The sequence below is a fragment of the Chrysochloris asiatica genome, unplaced genomic scaffold (assembly GCF_000296735.1).
Source record: "Chrysochloris asiatica unplaced genomic scaffold, ChrAsi1.0 scaffold00090, whole genome shotgun sequence".
Classification (NCBI taxonomy): domain Eukaryota; kingdom Metazoa; phylum Chordata; class Mammalia; order Afrosoricida; family Chrysochloridae; genus Chrysochloris; species Chrysochloris asiatica.
The window spans coordinates 9,405,653-9,426,510 of record NW_006408608.1 but is presented as its reverse complement, the minus strand read 5'-3'; the positions used below and the strand labels follow the sequence as shown (position 1 = coordinate 9,426,510).

Below are 20,858 nucleotides of genomic sequence, written 5' to 3'. Positions count from 1 at the left end.
AGGTTCACAGCCCGATTCGTAACCACTACGCTACCAGAGCCCATTAGGGGTGAGTTAATTAAATGTTTGATCAAATACAGCAGGCTAATTTTTAAGGTGATAATTTTGTATGACCTGGGAATGATATAAATTTTGGCAGAGAAAATGTTCCCCACTGGTCTGGTACCATAGGATAAGCACTCGACCTCAAGGTCAGTTTGAACGGCAAGGTTGGTGGTTCAAACTCACCAGTTGCTCCTTAGAAACCTTATATAGGGTTGTTATGAGTCGGAACTGACTCGATTTCACTCAACAACAACACAACAACTACCTCTGCTTGGAGAGGATCCTTCTTTGTCTCTTTAAGCTTCTGGTAGCCTTGGCTAATCTGACCATCCAGGGGCCTAGTGCCAAGGCTACCAGAGATTAGCATCCTTGGCTAATCTCTATGTGTGTTTCCACATGGCTGTCTTCCTTGTCTTTGGATCTCTTCTCTGTTTATAAGAACATCGGTTATATTGGTTAAGACTCACTTCATCTTAATTTAAGGAGCCCTGGTGGCACAATGGTGAAGTGCTTGACAGCTAACTAAAAGGTTGGTGGTTCAAACCCACCAGCTGCTATGTGGGAGAACGATGTGTCAGTCTGTTCCCCATAAAGATGACATTCTTGGAAACCCTGTTCTGTCCCACTATGAGTCTGAATGGACTGTATGGCAATGGGTTTGGGCTCATCTTGACTTGCAGAGACCCTGTTTGCAAACAAGGTCACATTCTCAGGTAGGAGGGGTTAGGACTTGACCGATGTCATTGAATGACAAGTCATCATTCTGCTCTTTCTCCACTAGATGCTGTCTTCCTGCTGCTGATCACTTCTACTTCAAAGCTGTTTCCATTGATAAGAGCGTTTCCCAAACTCACCTGGTGTTTCAGTAGCACCTTCAAGCTGCCAGTCTTACCTGTGTTATTTTGGTTGATTGGCCTTCGGGGAGTGTTTCAGCTGGGAGCCCATAGCTCTCCAGAGCTGATGGTCTGTTCTGAAGGTGACTTAGCTGCACACACAGGCAACTTGTGGCCAATTTCTCTAGTCAGGCATGTGCACCTAACAAAACATACTCCCAAGAATCTGTAGATGGCCTTCTTGGGTGTTGTTAAATGCTACAACTGGGGCTTGATTTGCTCATGGATAGATTCGCCACTTGGGCACCCTCTTCAGTATTTTTGGAAGGCCAGTGGGTCATGGTTAAATGTTAGTGTACTCCTGACCATGACCTGGCACCCTGTTTAATAGGAAAGAAAATTGGAGTGGAGAGTAGGGGCTGATAAAGGGACGATCAAAGCTGAACCCTAAGACTCCAATTAAATACCCCATGAGCCCACAAAAGTCAAGGGAAGTGGGGTGACTGAGAAACTGTAGAAAGTTAATAAGAAACTGAACCCAGGCTGGCTTGAGCCAAAAAGGCCCCAGAGTGGACTGACCTCAGGCATGTCTGGACACAGTGTCCAGCTGAGGTCCTAAGGCTTTCGCCCATCTCTGTCTCCCATGGAGAGGGCTTCCCTGTGAGTTCTGCTTGGAACTTTGGGGGCTTTGATTTTCCTAGATCCACTTCTGACCCCATAGAAACCTTGGCTTTGGTTGAGTGGGCCACTTCTATGCCTCCCATTACTGTGTGTCTTTGAGGACCACTTCTGTGCCCCTGTGTGTATGTTTGAGGGGAGTGTGTCTTGGTGGGTTGATCAGCTGAGTCCACTTCAGCTGAGTCACATCCAGAGGACGGTGGTTCCCCAGAGCTATCCATGTCATCACTGCCACTGGGGAGGCCTGTGCCCCAGACCTGCACAGCTGGGAATACTGAATCTCCAACATGTCCACTGCTCTGCAGACCAAAGGACCTGGCTGCTGGGCAGAGCTCAGCAATACTGACCATCCAGGGGCCTAGTGCCAACAGGCTGAGGGGGGTGTCTGTGGGGACCTCATAACTCTTGCTTTTTTCTTTTTTTGCAGATTCCAGGACTGGGAAGAAGCCCACAGTAAGCAGCCATTCCCCTGCTCCAACTTCATGCCCCTAAATCTGACTTCTTTCCTAACTGTGACCTGTGGGATGAGTCAATGCTCCCAAACAGCCTGGGAAGAAGTTTCCCTGCCTCAAGCTAGGTCTGCCCCACTGCAGGGAACTCTCCGCCCAGGGAGCCAGCCCTCCTCCCTGCCCCCACAGCAGCCTCCAGCTCCTGGCTCAGCCTGATGGGGATTTCCAGAGAGGCCTGCCAGATGGAGGATTTGGTTTGGGCCACACTGGGTGCCAGGTCTGGTCAGAAGGAAGCCTGTGTTTATTTTCCCTCTTTCTCCATAACTCCTCCAAGTTGGGATAAGAAATCAATGTTGTTGTTGCTAAAGTGCTATTGAGTTGGTTCCAACCCATAGCCACCCTGTAAAGGGTTTCCAAGGAGAGGCTGGTGAGTTTGAACTGCCAACCTTGCAGTTCAAACTGACCTTGCATTCCAGTGCATCATCCTGCAACACCACCCCAGGAATCAGCCACCATCTCCTGTACCCCTCCTATGCCCTAGACAGTTTGCTTTGTGTTTTCTCTCCTGTGGTCTGAGGTGGGTACTGTTGTCCTATTTTATAGAAGGGGAAACACAGGGGGCCCAGAGAGGCTAGGTGGGGGCCTGAGGACACACAGTTGGAAAGTAGATCAATATGGATTTGAATCCTGGTTTGTGGGACTCCGAGGCCTGTGCTTTCTCATCCTGAGCTTCCTCGTAAGAGTGAAAAGATTTTTTATCTTTTATCAATGCTCACAGAGTGCCATGCGTGGAGCCGGGGCTTTGCAAATGTTACCACTGATTCTTACAACCGCACAACTTAGCCAGGCACCCTGCCCTGGACCAGAGTCGGGGAGAGGTCAGCTCAGAAGGCACAGGGCCAGGCTCTTGTATGCAAGGGTCTCCAGTGAATGTGGTTCATTCCTGCAGTGTCACTGGGAACCAGAGACTAGTGGTGTTGGAGGGCTTCCAGAAGGCAGTTGAGTCCAGAGCTGGCCTTACAGACTTTTCTAGAGTAAGACTGTCAAGGTTCCAGTCTGGCCCAGATATTTTCTGTTTAACCCTGAACAAGTTACTTGCCTCCTCTGGGCCTCAGTTTCCTGATTTGTAAAATGGGAAGATGCCACTATTACCTGGAGTGATTGTTGAGGATTGATAAATGTCAAGGACTTAGAACAGGGCCAGGTACAGGGTAAGCACCATATAAGTTGTTGGCTGTTAGTCTTGTTATCAGTCCAAGTTCAAAGCAACACAAACAAAGAAAAGATTGGGGTACCCTCCATCAACACCCACTTCCTTGTGTCCTAGCAGCACTGCCGGAGCATGTCTGTGGCAGAACTAGGCCCAGAAGAGCGGGGATTGATGTGCACCATGGCTGTGGACACCTGCCCCAGTGTGAGTACAGCCTGCCTAGAGAGCCAGAGGCTGCTGGGGGCCAGCCCAACTGAGGGACCTTCAACTCCTCGGGACCTCCCTGAGCCCCGGGTGACCTCAGAGCACACCAATAACAAGATTGGTGAGTTGGTTGGTTGGGGGTTCCAGTGGGAACAGAGTCAAAGGGGTAGTGGGTAGGGTGGGGGGGAAATGGCGCTGGGTCCTAGGCCTCAGGCAAGAATTAGGACATGATTTTTGTGAAAACCCCAACTAAATCAAATTCTTTGCCAACGAGTCCCTCATGACCCTGTAGGACAGAGTACACTTGCTCTCTAGGGTTTCCGAGACTGTAAATCTTTACTGAATTAAGACGGTCATATCTTTCTCCCTCAGAGTGCCGGAAGGGTTCGAACCACTGACCTTTTGTTTAGCAGCCAAATGCTTAACCACAGTGTTACCAGGACCCCTAAATATTGTGGAAGTGTTAAATAACAGTATTTCCTGTGCAGCACAGCTGGCTTCACTTCATCTATTAACTTCACAGGGCTTTTGTGAAGGTTTAATGAAGCAGTGCACACAAAGTTCCCAGCCTGGTGCCTGCTGTCATTGAATGCAAAGCGGCTGTTGCCCCTGCATTACTCTAACAAAGAGCCAGCCCTTCACAGGGACACAAGGAAGACACACCAGTGGCTACAAGATCTGCCACTTGTTACACACATTCCGTCATCCCTATTTATCACACAACTTTCTGATAATGTCTTTCTCTCCATTTTATAATTGGGTAAATGGGAGCCCTGAGGAGCGAAATGACTTTTCTATTACACAACTGCTAAATGGCAGAGCTGGGACTAGAACTTGGGTCTGCTGGACTCAGAAGCTTGCCCAGACTGCCACTAGCCTTTGAGGTGTTACAGGGACTCCACAGCCGGATCTAGCCTAGACACCCAGCAGTTCCTGAACTAAAGCTGCCCTCCAACTAGGACAGACCTCCGCAACCCGTTGGGTCTCTCTGCTTCTCTCTTGCCTCCCTCCACCCTGGTACAACTGGAGTGTTTTTCCCCAAATCCACACCTGCCCATATCACCATCCTGCTTAAGTCCGCCTTTTCCTGTCACCATCAGAGTCCTGATTCTGACTTCTCCCATCAGCCTCCCCTGCCCTCCCTTCTGACATCCCATCCTTGGGCCTCTGGGTTGATCCTTTCATGTTGCGGCAGTTTCCTAATACTGAGCCCTCTCTCACTTTCAGACCTGGAGCAACCAACTCCACCCTCTGGGATCTAGTGAATTTCTGATACCCTTCAAGGCTCTGTGTAGTGCTTCCTCCTCCAGGAAGTCTTCCTGGCCCATCCCAGTTTCCCATCTAGAACAGATGCTCCTCTGCTCTACCCCCTACCTCGGACCCTGGTTTCCCCCCTCCCAGGTCCCACAGTGCCCAGCTGTTTATAGGATTGTCCCTCCTCCTGCAACCTGGCTGTGATGCCCTGGGGATAGGGACCCTGTAGCCCCCCACTGTCTTTTCTGAAGGGGTAACTGGCCCTCAGATAATTCTAGAGAGACTAGTGGTTTGTTCTGACACTCTATGGCAAATACTAGTGGCTGGAATTCTTAAGGGCAGAATCGTTTATACTAAACGGAAATGATTGGAAATATGTTGTTGTTGTTAGGTGCCATTGAGTCAGTACCGACTCATAGTGACCTGATGCTTTCTGCTTCATTTGTATTTTGCCCATAGAATCCTTTACTCCTGTAAGTCGAGGTTTGAATTTTTTCTTAAGTTCTCTCAGGTTGAGAAATGCTGAGCATGTTCTTCTCTTTGGTTTTCTAACTCCAGGTCTTTTCACATTTTTAAATAATATTTGCCCTTGTCTTCTCGAGTTGACCTTTGAAATTTTCTATTCAGCTCTTGTACCACCTCACTTCTTCCATTTGCTTTAGAATAGCTATGCTGGAGAGCAAGTTTCAGAGTCTCTCTGACTTCTTGTCTTCTCAATGACTTTTTGCTTTCTTCCTGTAGGATGTTCTTGATGTCGTCCCACAAGACCACTCTCCTGGTCTTTTGTCTCCAGTGTCTAATGCATCAAATCTGTTCTTGAGATGATCTCTAAAGTCAGGTGGGATATGTTCAAGGTCATATTTTGGCTCTCATGGATTTGTTTTCATGTTCTTCAGCTTCAACCTGAACTTGCAAATGAACAATTGATGGTCTGTTCCACAGTCTGTCCCTGGCCTTGTTATGTCTGGTGATATGGAGCTTTCCCGCTGTCTCTTTCCAAAGATGTAGTCAATTTGATTTCTTTGTATCCTATCTGGTGAGGTCCACGTGGATGCTGTTGTTGTTGTTGTTGTTAGGTGCCATCAAGTCGGTACTTATGCACAGTGACCTTATGCACAGCAGAACGAAACACTGCCCAATCCTGGGCCAACCTCTCTACTGTTGCCATGCTTGAGTCCACCAATGCTGCCACTTGGCCAATCCATCTCATTGGGGGTCTTCCTCTTTTTCTCTGACCCTACACCTTACCAAACATGATATCCTTTTCCAGCGACGTGTCCCTCCTGACACTATGTCCGAAGTGTGAGAGACGAAGTTTGGCCATCCTGGCCTCCAAGGAGCACTCTGGCTGCACTTCTTCCAAAATGGATCTATTGGTTCTTTTGGTAGCCCATTGCACTTTCAATATTTTCCTCCAACACCATAACTCAAAGGCATCAATTCTTCTCTGGTCTTCCTTATTCACTGTCCGGCTTTCACATGCATATGAGGTTATTGAAAATAGTGGATAGTTGTCTTTTATGTTGTTTTAAAAAAGATATTTGCAATGAAGAAGTTACTGGTCTTACAAAATTCTATCATATGATGTCCAGCATAATTTCCATCACCAAGGCTATATTTTCCAACTGCTGACCCTTCTTCTTTGTTTCCAACCTTTACATTCCGATCGCCAGTAATTATTAATACATGTTAATTGCATGTTTGATCAATTTCAGAGTAAAGAAGTTGGTAGAATTCTTCAATTTCATCATCACTGGCTTTAGTGGTTGGTTTGTAAATTTGAATAATAGTGGTAATTAACTGGTCTTCCTTGTAGGCATATGGATATTATCTTATCACAGATAGCATTGTATTTCATGACTGACCTTGATATATTCTTTTTGATGATGAATGTGACACCATACTTCTTCAATCTGTCATTCCCAGCTTAGTAAACCATGTGTTTGTCAGATTCAAAATGGTCATACCGGTCCATTTCAGCTCAGTAATGTCTAGGTTATTGATGTATATACCTTCTATTTCATTTTTGACAATTTCTAATTTTCCTAGGTTTATACTTAGTACATTTCATATTCCAATTATTAATAGATTTTAAATTGGTTTCCTTTCATTTTGAGTTGTGCCCCCTCAGCAAATGAAGTTTCTAATAGCTTTACTCCATTCGTGTCATCGCGGTCAACTCTCTTTTGTTTTGTTTTTTTTTAAAGTCAAATAATAGTTTTAATATGTTAAAAATTAGATGTGTCTTGACTTTAGAATCAAGGAGACTAAGAATAGTGAAGGGCGATCTCGGCCAAATCCAAGACTTCAGTGAATAAAATAATGTTGTTGTTAAGTGGCCATCAAGTCAGTCCCGACTCAAAGTGATCCTGCATAGGGTTTCCGAGGAGTAGCTGGTATGTTTGAACCACTGACCTTTCTGTTAGCCATCCAGTACTTATCGTATGATGTCACACCAAGAGTCCAAATTTGGTAATGGAATTGTTAAAACTCTTTGTTTTAGATCACTTTATCAGTAAGTAATGGAATACCTGTTTGGTCATCCTTTATTGATACTCAGTTTTTGCATGCATATGAGGCAAATGAAAATACCAGGGTATGGGCAAAACACATCTTAGTCTTCAAAGTAGTATCATTGCTTTTAACACTTTAAAGAGATCTTTTGTAGCAGATTTTTCCAGGGCAATACATCATTTGATTTTCTGACTACAACTTCCATGGTCTCTTGTTTGTGGATCCAAGAAAATGAAGTCCTTGACAGCGTCAGTCATTTCTCTGTTTATTGTGATATTGCTCATTGGTCCAGTTGTGAAGATTTTTGTTTTCTTTATACAAACTGAAGACTGTAGTCTTTGATCTTCAACAGTAAGTACTTCAAGTCTTGTTCAGTTTCAGCAGACAAGGTTGTGCAACCTACATATTGCAGGTTGTTAATGAGACTTCCTCCAATCCTAATGCCATGGGTTTCTTTTTATAGTTCAGCTTCACAGATTGTTTGCTCAGCAGATAGACTGACTAAGTATGGTGAAAGGATTCAACTCTGATGTACATCTAACCTTTAAAACATGCAGTATCCCCTTGTCCTGTTCAAACAACTGCTTCTTGGTCTACCTACAGGTTCTGCATGAGCACAGATAAGTTCTGGAATTCCCATTCTTTTCAGTGTTATCCATTGTGACCTACACAACTGAATGCCTTTACTTAGTCAATAATAAACTCTGCTATCAGCCCAGATCCATCTACTATCAACAATGGTATCTGCTATTCTACCTTCTCTTCTGAATCTGACTTAGATTTCTGGCAGTTTCTTGTTGATATATTGCTACAAATGTTTCTGAATCATCTTAAGCAAAATTTCACTTGTGTGTGATATTAATTGATAATTTCAGCATTGTTTTGGATCATCTTTCTTTGGAATGGGCCTAAGTATGGATCTGCTATAGTCAACTCTTATTTTGAAGAGGCAGCTCTTCCCCAGTGGCATTTTGAGTACCTTCCAACCTGAGGGGCTCATCTTCCGGCATTATATCTGACAATATTCTGCTGCTCTGCATCATGTTTCAGTATTCAATATTCTGGTGCTGACAGTGTTCCACTGCTACTCATAAGGGTTTCAGTGACTAAATAGCCGGAAGTAGTCTGTCTGTCCTTCTTCCTAGTCTGTTTTCATCTGGAAGCTTATCTGAAACCTGTCCACCATGGGTGACCCTGCTGGTATTTAAAATACCGTTGGCATAGCTTCCAGAATCACAGCAACTCACAAGCCACCACAGTACGACAAACTGACATGCAAGTTGTTGTCAAGTGCCGTCGAGTCAATTCTGACCCATAGCGACCCTGTATAGGGTTTCCAAGGAGCAGCTGGTCAGTTTGAACCGCCGACCTTGCAGTTCAAATGGCTTTGTAGTCTGGGGCATTAACCTACAGTGCCACTAGTGGATTGTAATTACAGCTTCCAACAAGCTTTATTTGGGGGAAGGTGGTGGCGAAGTATTTTGGAAAATACCGTCCAAAACTTCTCCTTCAGGTTTCCTAAGAAGTCCTAATTTCAGTGGTGTCATTACTGGTGATATTCTCCAGGACAGTGACTTCTGATGTGGACCTTTTCCCATGACCAGACCACACAGAGCATTAGTAATGTTTACTACCAACTATAATCATAGTTGCTCTGGTAGCATAGTGGTTACAAATCAGGCTGCTCACCTGAAGGTCGGCAGTTCGAAACTACCAGCAGTTCCACGGGAGAAAGATGAGGCATTTTGCTCCTGTAAAGATTTACAGCCTCAGAACAGAAACCCTGTGCAGGGTCACTATGAGTTGGAACTGACTCCATGGTACTTAACAACAACAACAACATAATCATAGAATAAATATGTTGTTGTTAAGTGCCAGCGAGTCAATTCCAACTCACACAATCCTGTATAGGGTCTTTGAGGAGTGGATAATGGATTTGAATTGCTGATTTTGCGGTTATCAGTTCAGTGCTTATCCTGCAGTACTGCACCAGGACTCCAGAATAATCACAGAATAAGTATAATTAGGAATTGCTTACATGTACTGTTTCTTCTTTTTCTTATGTGCTGTTGGGTCGGTTCCAACTGAAAGCAACCCTGTATAGGGTTTCCAGGAGTTCTGGTATGCTCTCGACCATACGGTCGTTTTGAACCACAGAATTGGTAGTTCAGCCTCACCAGCTGCTCCTCAGAAACCCTATACAGGGTCACTATGAGTCAGAACTGATTCCACCACACATAACACAACAACATAGAGTTTCTGAGAACAACTGGTGGGTTTGAATTGCCAATCTTACAGTTCAGCAGTTCAGTGCTTATCCTACAGCACCATACCAGGGCTCATATTTCTTAGATTAAATGATTACTAAAAATAACATTGTTTCATAACATCTTTCTACATTGAATAGAAACATTTTTAGTTACAAGACTATTAGTAACTGGTGGTTGGTGGTGGCTATGTGACATGGAGTTGGTTCCGACTCATATGAACTTGTATGGGATTTCTGAGGCTGTAAATCTTTACGGGAGCAGACCACCTCATCTTTCTCCCACAGAACAGCTAGTAGTTTCAAACTGCTGTCCTTTAGGTTAGCGGGCCGACTCGTAACCACTATGCTACCAAAGTTCCTTATTAGTAACAGAGCAGAAGCCTTTTTTGATTTTTTTTTCTTTAATTATGACTTCATTCTTAAAGGAGTTACTGATATCCCACAAATACTAATTACCACAATATTGTAGCTAAAACCAGAAAACTGGACAAAATCAGTGACTATAAAAACACCGGCACCAATGAAAAAAAACCCAGCATGTGCTTTTAGCACGTGCAGATGGAACCACGGGATGTGAAGCATCACTGTCATTGAGAAATCGTGATAGTTTGGCCCATGACTACTGTTGTTGGGAAGTGCTATGGAGTCAGTTCCAACTCATAACCAGTATTTCTGAGAAGGAGCGACTGGTGAGCTTAAACCACCGACCTGTGGTTCAAACCAACTTTGCAATCCGGTGCATTAACCCATAGCACCACAAAAGAGTCAAAAAGTATCACCCCGTGTAGTCTGTGCCCCCGGAATCCTCTTAGTGACACCATGATGACTTGAACATTTGGTCTTCACTGAGTGCAGTGCCTGGTACTCTGTGAGTGGGCTTGGGCATTTACGGGGATGAAGAGCTAGAAGGTTCCTGGGGAGTCAGGGCCTGAACAGCCTTCCTGAAGCCTTCTGGTAAGAGAGATGGTAGTACCTCCCTCTATCACCAAGGGAGGGAAGGCCTTCGGGCTTTCTTGGGCACCCCAGAGATAGGGGACCCCTTGTCCTCCCAATATCACCTAGAGGCACATTTTTACATCCCATTTTCTAGGAGTGACCAGTCTTGGGTCTGAGCTTATGGCTCTTCTTCTCAGGAGGGGAGGTGAGGGCTGGGGAAGAGCTGAGGGGTTTTGTTCCCCTTCTCTTAGGTGCTAGGCAGGGAGTACCCCCCTTCCTGCCACCTGTACCCTCTACCCCACCAAAGCAACTTCCCTGAATTCTGAAGCCCTGAGTGGGGCAGGAAGTCCAAGTAGCTTTTGGAGGAATCCCTTCCCCAACTGCAATGAGGGCAAAGTCAGAAGACTCGTGGGTGGCCCCTAGCTTGGGTTCTTCTACCTAAATACCTCCCACACCTTCACCATGCCCAGGTCTCTTCCTCTGCCAGCTTCTCTCTCCTTCTCTATGCCCCTTGCCCATCTGCCCTCCTCTAGCCTCTGTGCCCTCTCTAGCCTCCTGGACGGCCTTTTCTCACCACCTCTGAAAACTGTTTTGTCCAGTCCCTGCAGCCAGGGTTCCCAGGGTGAGTGCTGGTGAAGGGCAGATAGCTGGGGCCTGAGGCCCTGCCCTGTGTCTCTCTCTCTGGGCTCAGGGGGCCCAACACGTTGACTTGCCCAACCCCTTAGCTTCCCAGGAGTTCCTGCTTCTATTTTGGAACTTCTCTCTTTCCCTGTTTCCATTGTGCAATGGAACAAAGGGTGCAGGAAGCCTTGAGAATCTTTTTGGAGGAGTATAACCAGGTTACTCAAAGAAGTAGGGGGTCTCTGGTCTCCACCTACCCCAGCTCTACACTTCGGCCTAGAGCTTCCCCATTCAGCCTCCTGAGCCCCTGAGCAGAGCAGTGAGGAGACCTGCCCTCCCCAAGCTTGAGGTGGTAACTTGGAAGAGGCCCAAGATTCCCCACTTCCCGCTTTCTTGGGCAGTAGTCTTTGTTTAAATTGTAGTGTGGATTACATGGGATTGTGCCTTTATGGGGTGGGCTCTGACACTAATCCAAGAGATACTTACCTACTATGGTCCAGGTAAGCTCAGCTATGAAGGAAACAGTTGAAAGACCAGCAGTAAGCCATAAATGCTGACATATATAGGCCCAGAGCAGGATTCTGGAGTTCTGGTGTGGCACTGTAGGATAAGCACTAGACTGAACTCATCAGCCACTCCTCAGAAACCCTATAAGGGGTTGCTATGAGTTGGAACCGATGCTACGGCACCTAACAACAACAATTATAAAGTTTTCTGTAGGGTGACTAGTTGTCCTGCTTTGGCCGGGACTGAGGAAGATCCTGGGACCAGGGACTTTCAGTACTGACACCCAGGAAAGTCCCAGGCAAACCAGGATGAGTTAGACCACTAGGTTTGTGCTTTAGGCACATGGACAGGCCCTGCCCATGAGCTTGTGGGCAGAGAAGAAGGCAGGCTGTCTACCCAGCCCCTGCCCCATTCTGCCCCAGGGAGCAGAAGGGGCAGCCAGGCAGGATGGGAATTTCTTTTGTGACTTCTGCTAAGAACCTGATGACTGTGGGCAGCTTGTTTACCTGTAAACTAAGGATCGTGCCTCCAGGAGTTCGTGTACTCGTCCTCACACACCGTTCTGTAGTCAGTGTCTGCTGATTTTCTGTTTTCCCTTGACTTGTGACTTGGGTAGACGTTTACAGAGCACATTGGTATTTCATTAAACAATTCATACACGTTATGATTTGTGACATTGATTGCAAGCCTCACAATGTAACAGAACTTTTTGCACTTCCTTCCTGTGTTTGCTGTTTTCATTCATCCTTCTGCCCTGTCCCTTCCTGTCTTCTGAGTGTTGTTCCAGGGCAATGCTGCCCTCTGGTCCAGTATGGGCGATTCTTCTAATGAACGCACCTTCCTGGTATTATTGCTCATCGGCTGTTTGACTGAAAGTTGAGCCAAGGGGGTGAGTTTCATTCTAAGCTTGCTGGATGACTGAGGACCAGAGTCTTGGGTTTTTTTTTTACCAGTCTCGTTCTGACCAATAAGCCTGGTCTTTTTGGTACCTGCTATTTTTTTGTGTGTTTTCTCCCACAGGCACTGATTAGTCCTTTAGAACTCCTCAGAGACCCACTTCCTAGCTGCTTTTTCTGAGCCTTAGTTCACCTGTAAGATGGGTGATGCTTACTGAACCCAAAAAACTGTGTCACCTGCTTGGGGTCCCACGGACCAGGAGTGCCATTGCTGGTACCTGAGACTCAACCTTCCTCCTCCTCCTTGCTGCCAACCCGGCTGGGCTCTGGTCTCTCATCCGCTCACCCCTCCCTTTGTATTGCAGAACAAATCTACATTATGAAGGCTGACACAGTAATTGTGGGGACGGTGAACACCGAGGTGCCTGAGAGCCGGGTGGTGGCAGTGCCGGTGGAGTCCAAGTTGGAGGAGGAGCTGGAGGTGGACCATGCCCCCCACTACCCAGAGCAGGAAACAGAACCACCTCTGGGCAGCTATGGGGATGTCATGTTCTCAGTAGAGGAGGAAGGGAAGAAGGAACCCTTGCCCTCGACCACCTCGGAGAAGTGAGGCCTGACCTGGCCTGGTGTTGGAAGGCCAGTTGGGGAACCACGTTGAGGAGCAGAGGCCCAGCTGGACTGGACTGAGTTTTCAGCATCTAGCACCGATTGTAGATCATCAACACAGAGTGGTTCTGAGTTCTCCATTGGCATTTTACCTAGCTGCCCCACCCAGCCCTCATAGGACCCTGGGCTTATTATACCCAAGAGACATTCCCAGGAGGCTGGATCTGAAGCCATGTTTTCTGGCGCTGCAGACTCTGCCTGTGCCTCTGCCAAGTGGAACACCTCCAGGAGCCCTGGGGACTAGGCACACCCTCCCCACCGTAGCCACCCCTGAGGGCGGGGTGCAGGCCCCTGGCTACTATAAACGTGGCCCATGTGGAGCCACAACCTATGGTGGTTTCTCCTCAGTCAAAAGAAAAGTCAAAGGCACATGCGCACGCGCAGTCACTCTCCCTCAGACACACTGGAAGGAAAGGTCAAACTAAAGGCGAGCGAGCGCAGGAAGCCATCCGCGGCACCCCCACCCCCACCCTGTCCCAGCAGCGCGACGCAGGATGTGACGGCCGCGGGGTCCCCGGGCGCCCGCCGCCAGAACTCGCATGAACAATCATCATCGCATGGTGGCAGACACCGAGGTTAGCTATCGCTGGAATTTTAAACTCGGTTGCCTTCAGAGCACACCTGTACCGTGCAGTTCTAAACCAGGTCAAGATCAAAGCCAACAGCCAACTATAAAACCTCAGTTGTGTAAGAAGTCCGCCTGATTCTGGGAGCGCACCAGGTTTCTGTGAGATCTAGGAGAGTTTGGGTTCAAGGCTCCTCCTGGGGCGAGGTATCTGTGAGCTGCTGGGGACCCACAGCCAGAGAAGCAGGAAGTAAAGGTGTGTGGCGTCCTGGGAGGTGATGGCTATTGGCCTCATTATATCTGTTCAATAAACTGAAAGAATACTGTATTACTTCATTTGTTATTGAAAGAGACCTGATCTCGAGTGCAAGGCACCCTGGTGACACTGAAGTTAAAGCTCTTGGCACCTCATTTGAACCACCAGTCTCTCCACAGGAGAAAGTTGCGGCTTCCCTAAAGATGGCGGCCGTGGGCCTCTGTAGGGCAGTTCTGCTCTGTCCTGCAGGCTTCCGTAAAGATGGCGGCCTTGAGGCTCCGTAGGGCAGTTCTGCTCTGTCCTGCAGGCTTCCGTAAAGATGGCGGCCTTGAGGCTCCGTAGGGCAGTTCTGCTCTGTCCTGCAACCTCGCTCTGACTCGGAATCAGCTCAGCAGGCAGCTTGGGCTCTGTGATGTATTGGGTCCAAAACGTAAGTGATTGTGCCTTCATATCCGTGAGCTCCACAGTTTTATTATGAAACTTGTCCAACGCTTATTAAGTCATTTTGTAATGTATACTGACTCACGAAGAACAATACAGTGCATTATGTTGCTGTTGTTGTTAAGTGCCATCGAGTCGGTTCCGACCCATAGCGACCCTGGATAGGGTTTCCAAGGAGCGGCTGGTGAGTTTGAACTGCCAACCTTGCAGTTCAAATGGCTTTGCAGTCTGGGGCAGTAACCCACAGCGCCACACCAGGACTCCACACTGCAGTGCATTATGGGACATGATACAACCTACAGTTCATTTTATTGAAGTGTCCTTTCAATTAAGCATATTTGGGAGATCCCTATCAACTTACCTTTGAACTTCAGTACATCAAATACAGATCTTGTTTTTCTTTCATATTCTCAGATAAGAAAAATACTAACATTTATATGTGGTTAAGACCATCAAATGGACTAAAGTTCAAATTCTAGTATTTTATTGTGAATTATTCTTGTTTGTTGTTTAATGTTCACATGTCTATATCTTTCTATTGCGTTTATCCACAGACGTTTTGAAGCCCCAAACTTACTTATATAATAAGATCTTGTTATACAGGATCGGACATTGTTTGGTTCTGCTGTGCATGGGGTCACTGAGTCGGTTCCGACTTGATGACACCTAACAACAACAACAACAACATCAAACTATGCCTCTCTTTGTCATGTCGAGAGTTAGAGTTATGTGAAAGCTTGAGTGTGTCTCTTGTCATGTCATATTATATTGCTATAACGAAGCATCCGAAGTTTTGTCTAGCTATTCCCCACCCTTACAGAAACATACATGTCTTAATTTCTTTAATAACTGTACTTATTAGAAACTTGAAAGAAGCCGTTTTCTTATGAACATGTGCTTCTCAGTTTTAAATATTATGAAATCTGGACAAAAGTAACATTCCTTTTTATCCTTCACCATACTTCCGTTGCTAGTTTGTCTGGATAGAGAATGCAATATAGAGTTTGATTTCTTTGATGATAGTAATTGGAAATGTTCTGAAATTAAACTCCATTTTATGTCAAATTTAAAGATTTGCTATCTGTACTTACATGATAATTATTTGCTCAGCATTTGACATAAATTATTTATTTAGCTTTTCTTGTGTTTTGTTATATCTTTCTCATCTCATCGATTCCCAATAATGGAATTGTATGGCTCCAAACGTCTCCTATAGACTTCAGTAATTGAAAAATGTCTATTATAATTGAAACATGTAGGGAATCCATGATACAGAATGATACAGAACTGTTTTCACCTTTTAGTTATATTATTTCATTGTGGTTTTAAAAAGATTTCATTTCTTAATAGGAAAAGCTCAGTGTTATTCAGTTTAAAATATTATACAAAATTATGGTAATCAACTATGCAACGTCTTGTTAATGGCTTAACATTGTAATGTTGAGATTTGTTATAAATAATTATATATGTATGTATGTATGTATAGCGTAGTGGTTACAAATCGGACTGCGAACCACAAGGTCAGCAGTTCGAAACTACCAGCTGTTCTGCGGGAGAAAGATGAGGATTTCTGCTCCCGCAAAGATTTACAGCCTCGGAAACCCTGTACAGGGTCGTTATGAGTTGGAACCGACTCCACGGCATGTAACAACAACATATATGTATCTATGTGTGTAAATATGCTTGTTTCAAATTTGGGATCAAAATGAAATTTGGTTATGTTTGGGTTTTTATTTTTCAATAAAAAACAAACTTTCAAAAAAAAAGAAAAAGAAAAGTCAAGTCTGGGCCATCCCAGCAGGTCCTGCCTCGGCCACCTGCTTGTCTTGCACATGGCTGCCCTCCTGCCCAGTGGACTGAATGGGGCCCTCTAGGGCTGCCAGCCCTTTCTGATTCCAGAGCCCGGTGATGAAGGATAATGCACTAGACTGCAAGGTTGATTTGAACCTCAAGGTCGATGGTTCAAACTCACCACCTGCTACTTGAAAACCCTGCTACTTGGGGCCCTCTAGGGCTGCCAGCCCTTCCTGATTCCAGAGCCTGATGATGAAGGATAATGCACTGGACTGCAAGGTTGATTTGAACCTCAAGGTCGATGATTCAAACTCATCACCTGCTCCTTGAAAACACTATACAGGGTCACTATGAGTTGGAACTGACACCACAGCACTTAACAACAACAACAATGGTGGGCCCTGGATCCCTACGGTGCCTGCAAGAGGCACTCTTGGGACCCTAATGTCTTTAGACCCTCAGCAGCTGCAGAGCCCCACCCCCACCAGAGACCCTGCCCACTGACTGCTGCCTGTGACTTTTTCCCCACACATGCAGAGCACAGCTTCGGGTCCTGCCTGGGGACCTTGATTCTGCTGTGAGCACCACCCACTCTATCCTGGGAAATGAAGAAGTGCCGCTCAAAATATGACATGCTTGCAAGTCAGGCTGGCACTGGGCCCTGCCATCTGGAGTGGATGTTGAGGATCACACAGTGACATGGTTTCACCTTATCTGCACCCTAGGAGGAGAGAGCTCTCGGTGGGTCCGTCTGGATTTCAGGATTCTAGCGTTAGACACTAAGGAGGAAAGCAGTCCTAACTTTCCTGTGCTGCTCTGCTCTCCCAGGATCTGTGGACTCACTCTAGTGCTCCAAGAGTCTTGAGGAGGAGATGTATGAGCAGATGCCTAGTTTGCATGGGCTTACCTGCTGTAGACCAGGCTGGGAAAAGCTGTTGTTTACTCACCAGCCAGCTTTTACTCTCTGGAGGAAGTTGGGGCTGGCTCAGGAATCACAAGGTCTATTTCTGAAACTGCTCAAATGTTTTGGGGAAAGTTGGAGAATCTGAAGCATTGTGAGGGGTGGTTACAGCAGAACTCTGGACATTGGCAGGAAGAAGTTAAAGTGTGTGTGTGTGAATCATTTGTCCAAATGCCCCCGTGCCAGCATGAGTGTCTCCTCCTAGTGCTTCTGTGGGCAAGGGACACGCAGATACCACATGCCCACTGAGCAGCCTCCATTTGAGAACCCTGACTCGTGTTTTAATGCAAGAATGAATTCTCTCACCTTGTAGCTCTTCCCAAAACATTTGATTCTTTGAAAAATCATACCAGGAACCCAAACCAGCTGGCATTGAGTAGGCCTCATGGAAACTCCATGTGTGTCAGAGTAGAACCATGCTTCACAGGGTTGTTAAGGACTGCAATGTTTGGGAAAGTAGATTGTCTGGACTTTGTTCCAAGACACCTCTGGGTGAACATGAACCTCATACCTTTCTGTTAGCTGTCGAACATGTTAACCGTTTGCACACTCAGGGACTTCCAAATTTCAAAAGGTCCATTGCGAACCAGAGACCATAAGATTGAGGATATGGTCACTGAAATGGAGGGGTCCTCTAGGAAGGGTCTCAGGAGTCTTTCCCCATAAGGCAGGGACTCTCTCTGCAGCCCCATGACCCCAGCCTCCTAGTGGGTCAGTCTGGTTAAAGCCCCTCTGGGGACATTGAAGGATGATTGCAGCCACCGAGAGTCTCCTAAAACTGTTCCTCCGTGTAACTCCTACATGCCAGTCCACAGCCTGCCCACTGTGGAAGCTCAGAATAAAGTCACTTTTTTCATAAGTCTCTGTGCAGGTGTTTGCAGGCTGCCCCAGGGTCCTCATCCCTCTTCTGTAGCTCAGGAAAGGGAGCCTCAGGATGGCATGTAAGTGCCCTGCCCCAGAGGCGGTGGAGGACCAAGGGCAAAGGTGGACTTTGGACTTCTGGACATGAGCTACGAGGGGACTGGCTGGTCTCCTCGGTCACAGCACAGGGGCAGTGTGGCACTGGCTCCTGCCCCAGGACAGATCCTGGACAAACCTCACCCACCCATCCCCAGACTGTAGCTCACAATTGTAGGACCACTACATGAAGTCAGGCCTAGAGCGACATCCCTGTCCTAACCAGTGCTGGACTCTCTATCTTGCCTCTGGTTGTTCTGATGTCCAGGGGAGCAGCTGGACAAGGCCTAGTTCCTCGGGGGAGGAATTCCAGGCTGTGAAGACCCATCCCACTCCTCTTCCGGAATGGTTATTACCAGGATTTGAAAGCAAGTAATAAGCATAATACAGAAGCTAATGTGTTCAGGGACCAGCATGCTTGCCAAGCCAGCTTATTGACTGTCAGCTACTCTGCAGTTCTTAGACTCCCCAAGGCCCTTTATGGGTCCCTAAAAACGAATCGGGCTGCTAACCTCACAGTCAGCAGTTCGGAACTACCAGCTGTTCTGCGGGAGAAAGATGAGGCTTTCTGCTCCCGTAAAGATTTACAGCCTCGGAAACCCTGTGCTCCAAGGCACATAACAACAAAAAGAGAACACTGACTTCCCAGAACATCTCTCTCTCCTCCATGCACCCCTACCCAAAGTCTTCCTGTGTCTGGCTCTTCTTGCTGAGCAGAATACTCATGCATGTTTGGTCTCCCACCCTGACCCTCCCTGGCCTCTAATAAAACAGTTGTGAGGCAGAGATGGGTGGGTTAGGAAGGGCTTCAGGGGGAGGGGGTCCAAGAGACAAGTTCAAACATGCATATGGCCTGACCACCCAGAAGCCAAAGTGAGACTACCAAATGGTTCAGACATGGCTCCTTAAGACTCACATGGTCCAGTAATTGGGGCTCACGCCCTTCTTTCATACCCCCTGCCTGGACCAGCATCCCATGATGGACACACAGCCTGAACCCTTACATGCTGACACCAAGAAGCAGCCCCCAACGGTGGTGTATGAGCAAGGTGAGCAAAGTGGAAACCCAGAAGCAGAACATTCCAGAAAAAGAGACTGCAACCCTGCAAAGGCCTTGCTGTGGGTGCACGGTTGGCTCAGAGATTCAGGAAGAACCCATTGTGGTAGGAGCATGGTGAGGAAGGAGGTGAAGGGGAGGCTGGTAAAGTGGCTGGCTGGGTGGGCCATTGTAAGATACTCAGATTTTATCAGAAGATCAACAGTCTGCTTGCTCTATTTTCCTCTTATTAGAACAATAAACATCCGGTTATTTTCCAAGCAATGGGCAAGAACAGTCAACCTGGGGGCTACAAAGTTATTTTAACTTATTTCAGAGGCAGCAGTGACTGGTAGCCAGGAAGCAGTTGGATGTATTTTCTGAGAATGGTCTGAGAGCTTTGACAACACTCCTGGTAAATATCACAGCTCTGAGTCTCTGACTGAGATCACTGCAGGAGGCTGGGAGCCAACTGGTCTAGCTAGGTTCCCCTTTCTTTGGTGCCTTTGGGTGTCTTCCAAGGAGAGTAAAACTCAAACCAAAATGCCCAGGGCCAACTTTGTGTTTTGGTGTGGGTTTGTTTTCAGGACACGGGTTGTCCTGAGAGAATCGCAGTGGTAGCAGTCTTGCTTGTCCCTATCTCAGGGTCTCTACCTTCTAGGGGCATTTAATCATTCCGCCACTGGACCATGTGATAGAGGGGAAGGAAATGTGACCTGTGGAGGAGGACTGAGCAGGGTCAGCCTCCAGCTCAACCAGTTATCAGCTGTGTGTGGCCTAAAGCAAAGTCTTTAAACACAACCTCAGTTTTCTGATCTGCAAAATGGGTGTGATATTTACCTTCCAAGATGGTTGTGCAGCTTAGAGGGCATGAATGTAAAGTGTTCAACCCAGTGTTAGGCACATCTTCATGTTCAGTAAATGAGTTCTGTTGTCATAAAACCCAAACCCAAACCAATGGCTGTCAAGTCCATTCTGACTCATGGTGAACCCCCCATGTGTGTCAGAGTAAAACTGCGCTCCATAGATTTTCCATGTGTAGATTTTTCAGGTGTAGATCTCCAGGACTTTATTCTGAGACATCCATGGGTGGACTGGACTGTTTTTGGTTAGTGGCCGAGCATGTTAACGGTTTGCACACCCAGGGACTCCTCTCACCGTAAACAGCATTAAGAGATTTAGAATTTGCTCAAATCTTTCTCAGTCCTCGATTCCTTTGGTCTTCAGAATAATAATAACCCAAGAGGGAGGTAGGTGGGTATTAGCTCTCTTTTGTAAACTGAGGCTCAGACAAGGGGAGCAACTGACTCACTGTCACACAGCTGAGAGTGTCAGGGCTGGGGTTCAACCCCAGTTCTGTGCTTTACCTCTCCCTGTACCCAGGCAACCCAGCTGCCTCTGTCATCCAGGAAAACCAAAACTATACCCCCTGCCACCGAATCACTTCCAACCCATCGCAACCCTATATAGGGTTTCTGCAACTATACATCTTTTTAGGAGCAGACAGCCTTACCTTCTCCCGTGGGGCTGCTGGTGGGTTTGAACTGCTGACCTTGTGGTTAGCAGCCCAATGCCTAACCCACAGCGCTACCAGGACTCCTGTCATCAGAGTTGTGTTTATACTTGAAATTATTGTCTGGACTAGTTTCCTTTCTTTCACCTCCAGCCAAGACACCACCTTTTGGAAGCCGGAAGGAAGTTGATTTTATTCCTCTCCGTTCATGAATGAGGCTGCAACAGGAGAGATGGAGTGACCTGCATGAAAT

At 46.7% G+C, this 20,858-nt stretch overlaps 2 protein-coding genes across 2 annotated transcripts in view; both read left to right on the top strand.

Annotated features, from left to right (window-relative positions):
- The window catches only part of TNFRSF8 (tumor necrosis factor receptor superfamily, member 8), a 121,379-nt gene extending 108,353 nt beyond the window's left edge, over positions 1–13,026 (top strand). Inside the window, exons 16-18 of the mRNA XM_006866425.1 lie at positions 1,984–2,009; positions 3,333–3,540; positions 12,782–13,026. Of these exons, the coding sequence (XP_006866487.1) occupies positions 1,984–2,009; positions 3,333–3,540; positions 12,782–13,026 (479 nt within the window). The remainder of the gene's footprint in view (positions 1–1,983; positions 2,010–3,332; positions 3,541–12,781) is intronic.
- A 426-nt stretch (positions 13,027–13,452) lies between these two features.
- TNFRSF1B (tumor necrosis factor receptor superfamily, member 1B) overlaps positions 13,453–20,858 on the top strand; it is an 82,413-nt gene continuing 75,007 nt past the window's right edge. Inside the window, exon 1 of the mRNA XM_006866424.1 lies at positions 13,453–13,657. Within this exon, the coding sequence (XP_006866486.1) occupies positions 13,453–13,657 (205 nt within the window). The remainder of the gene's footprint in view (positions 13,658–20,858) is intronic.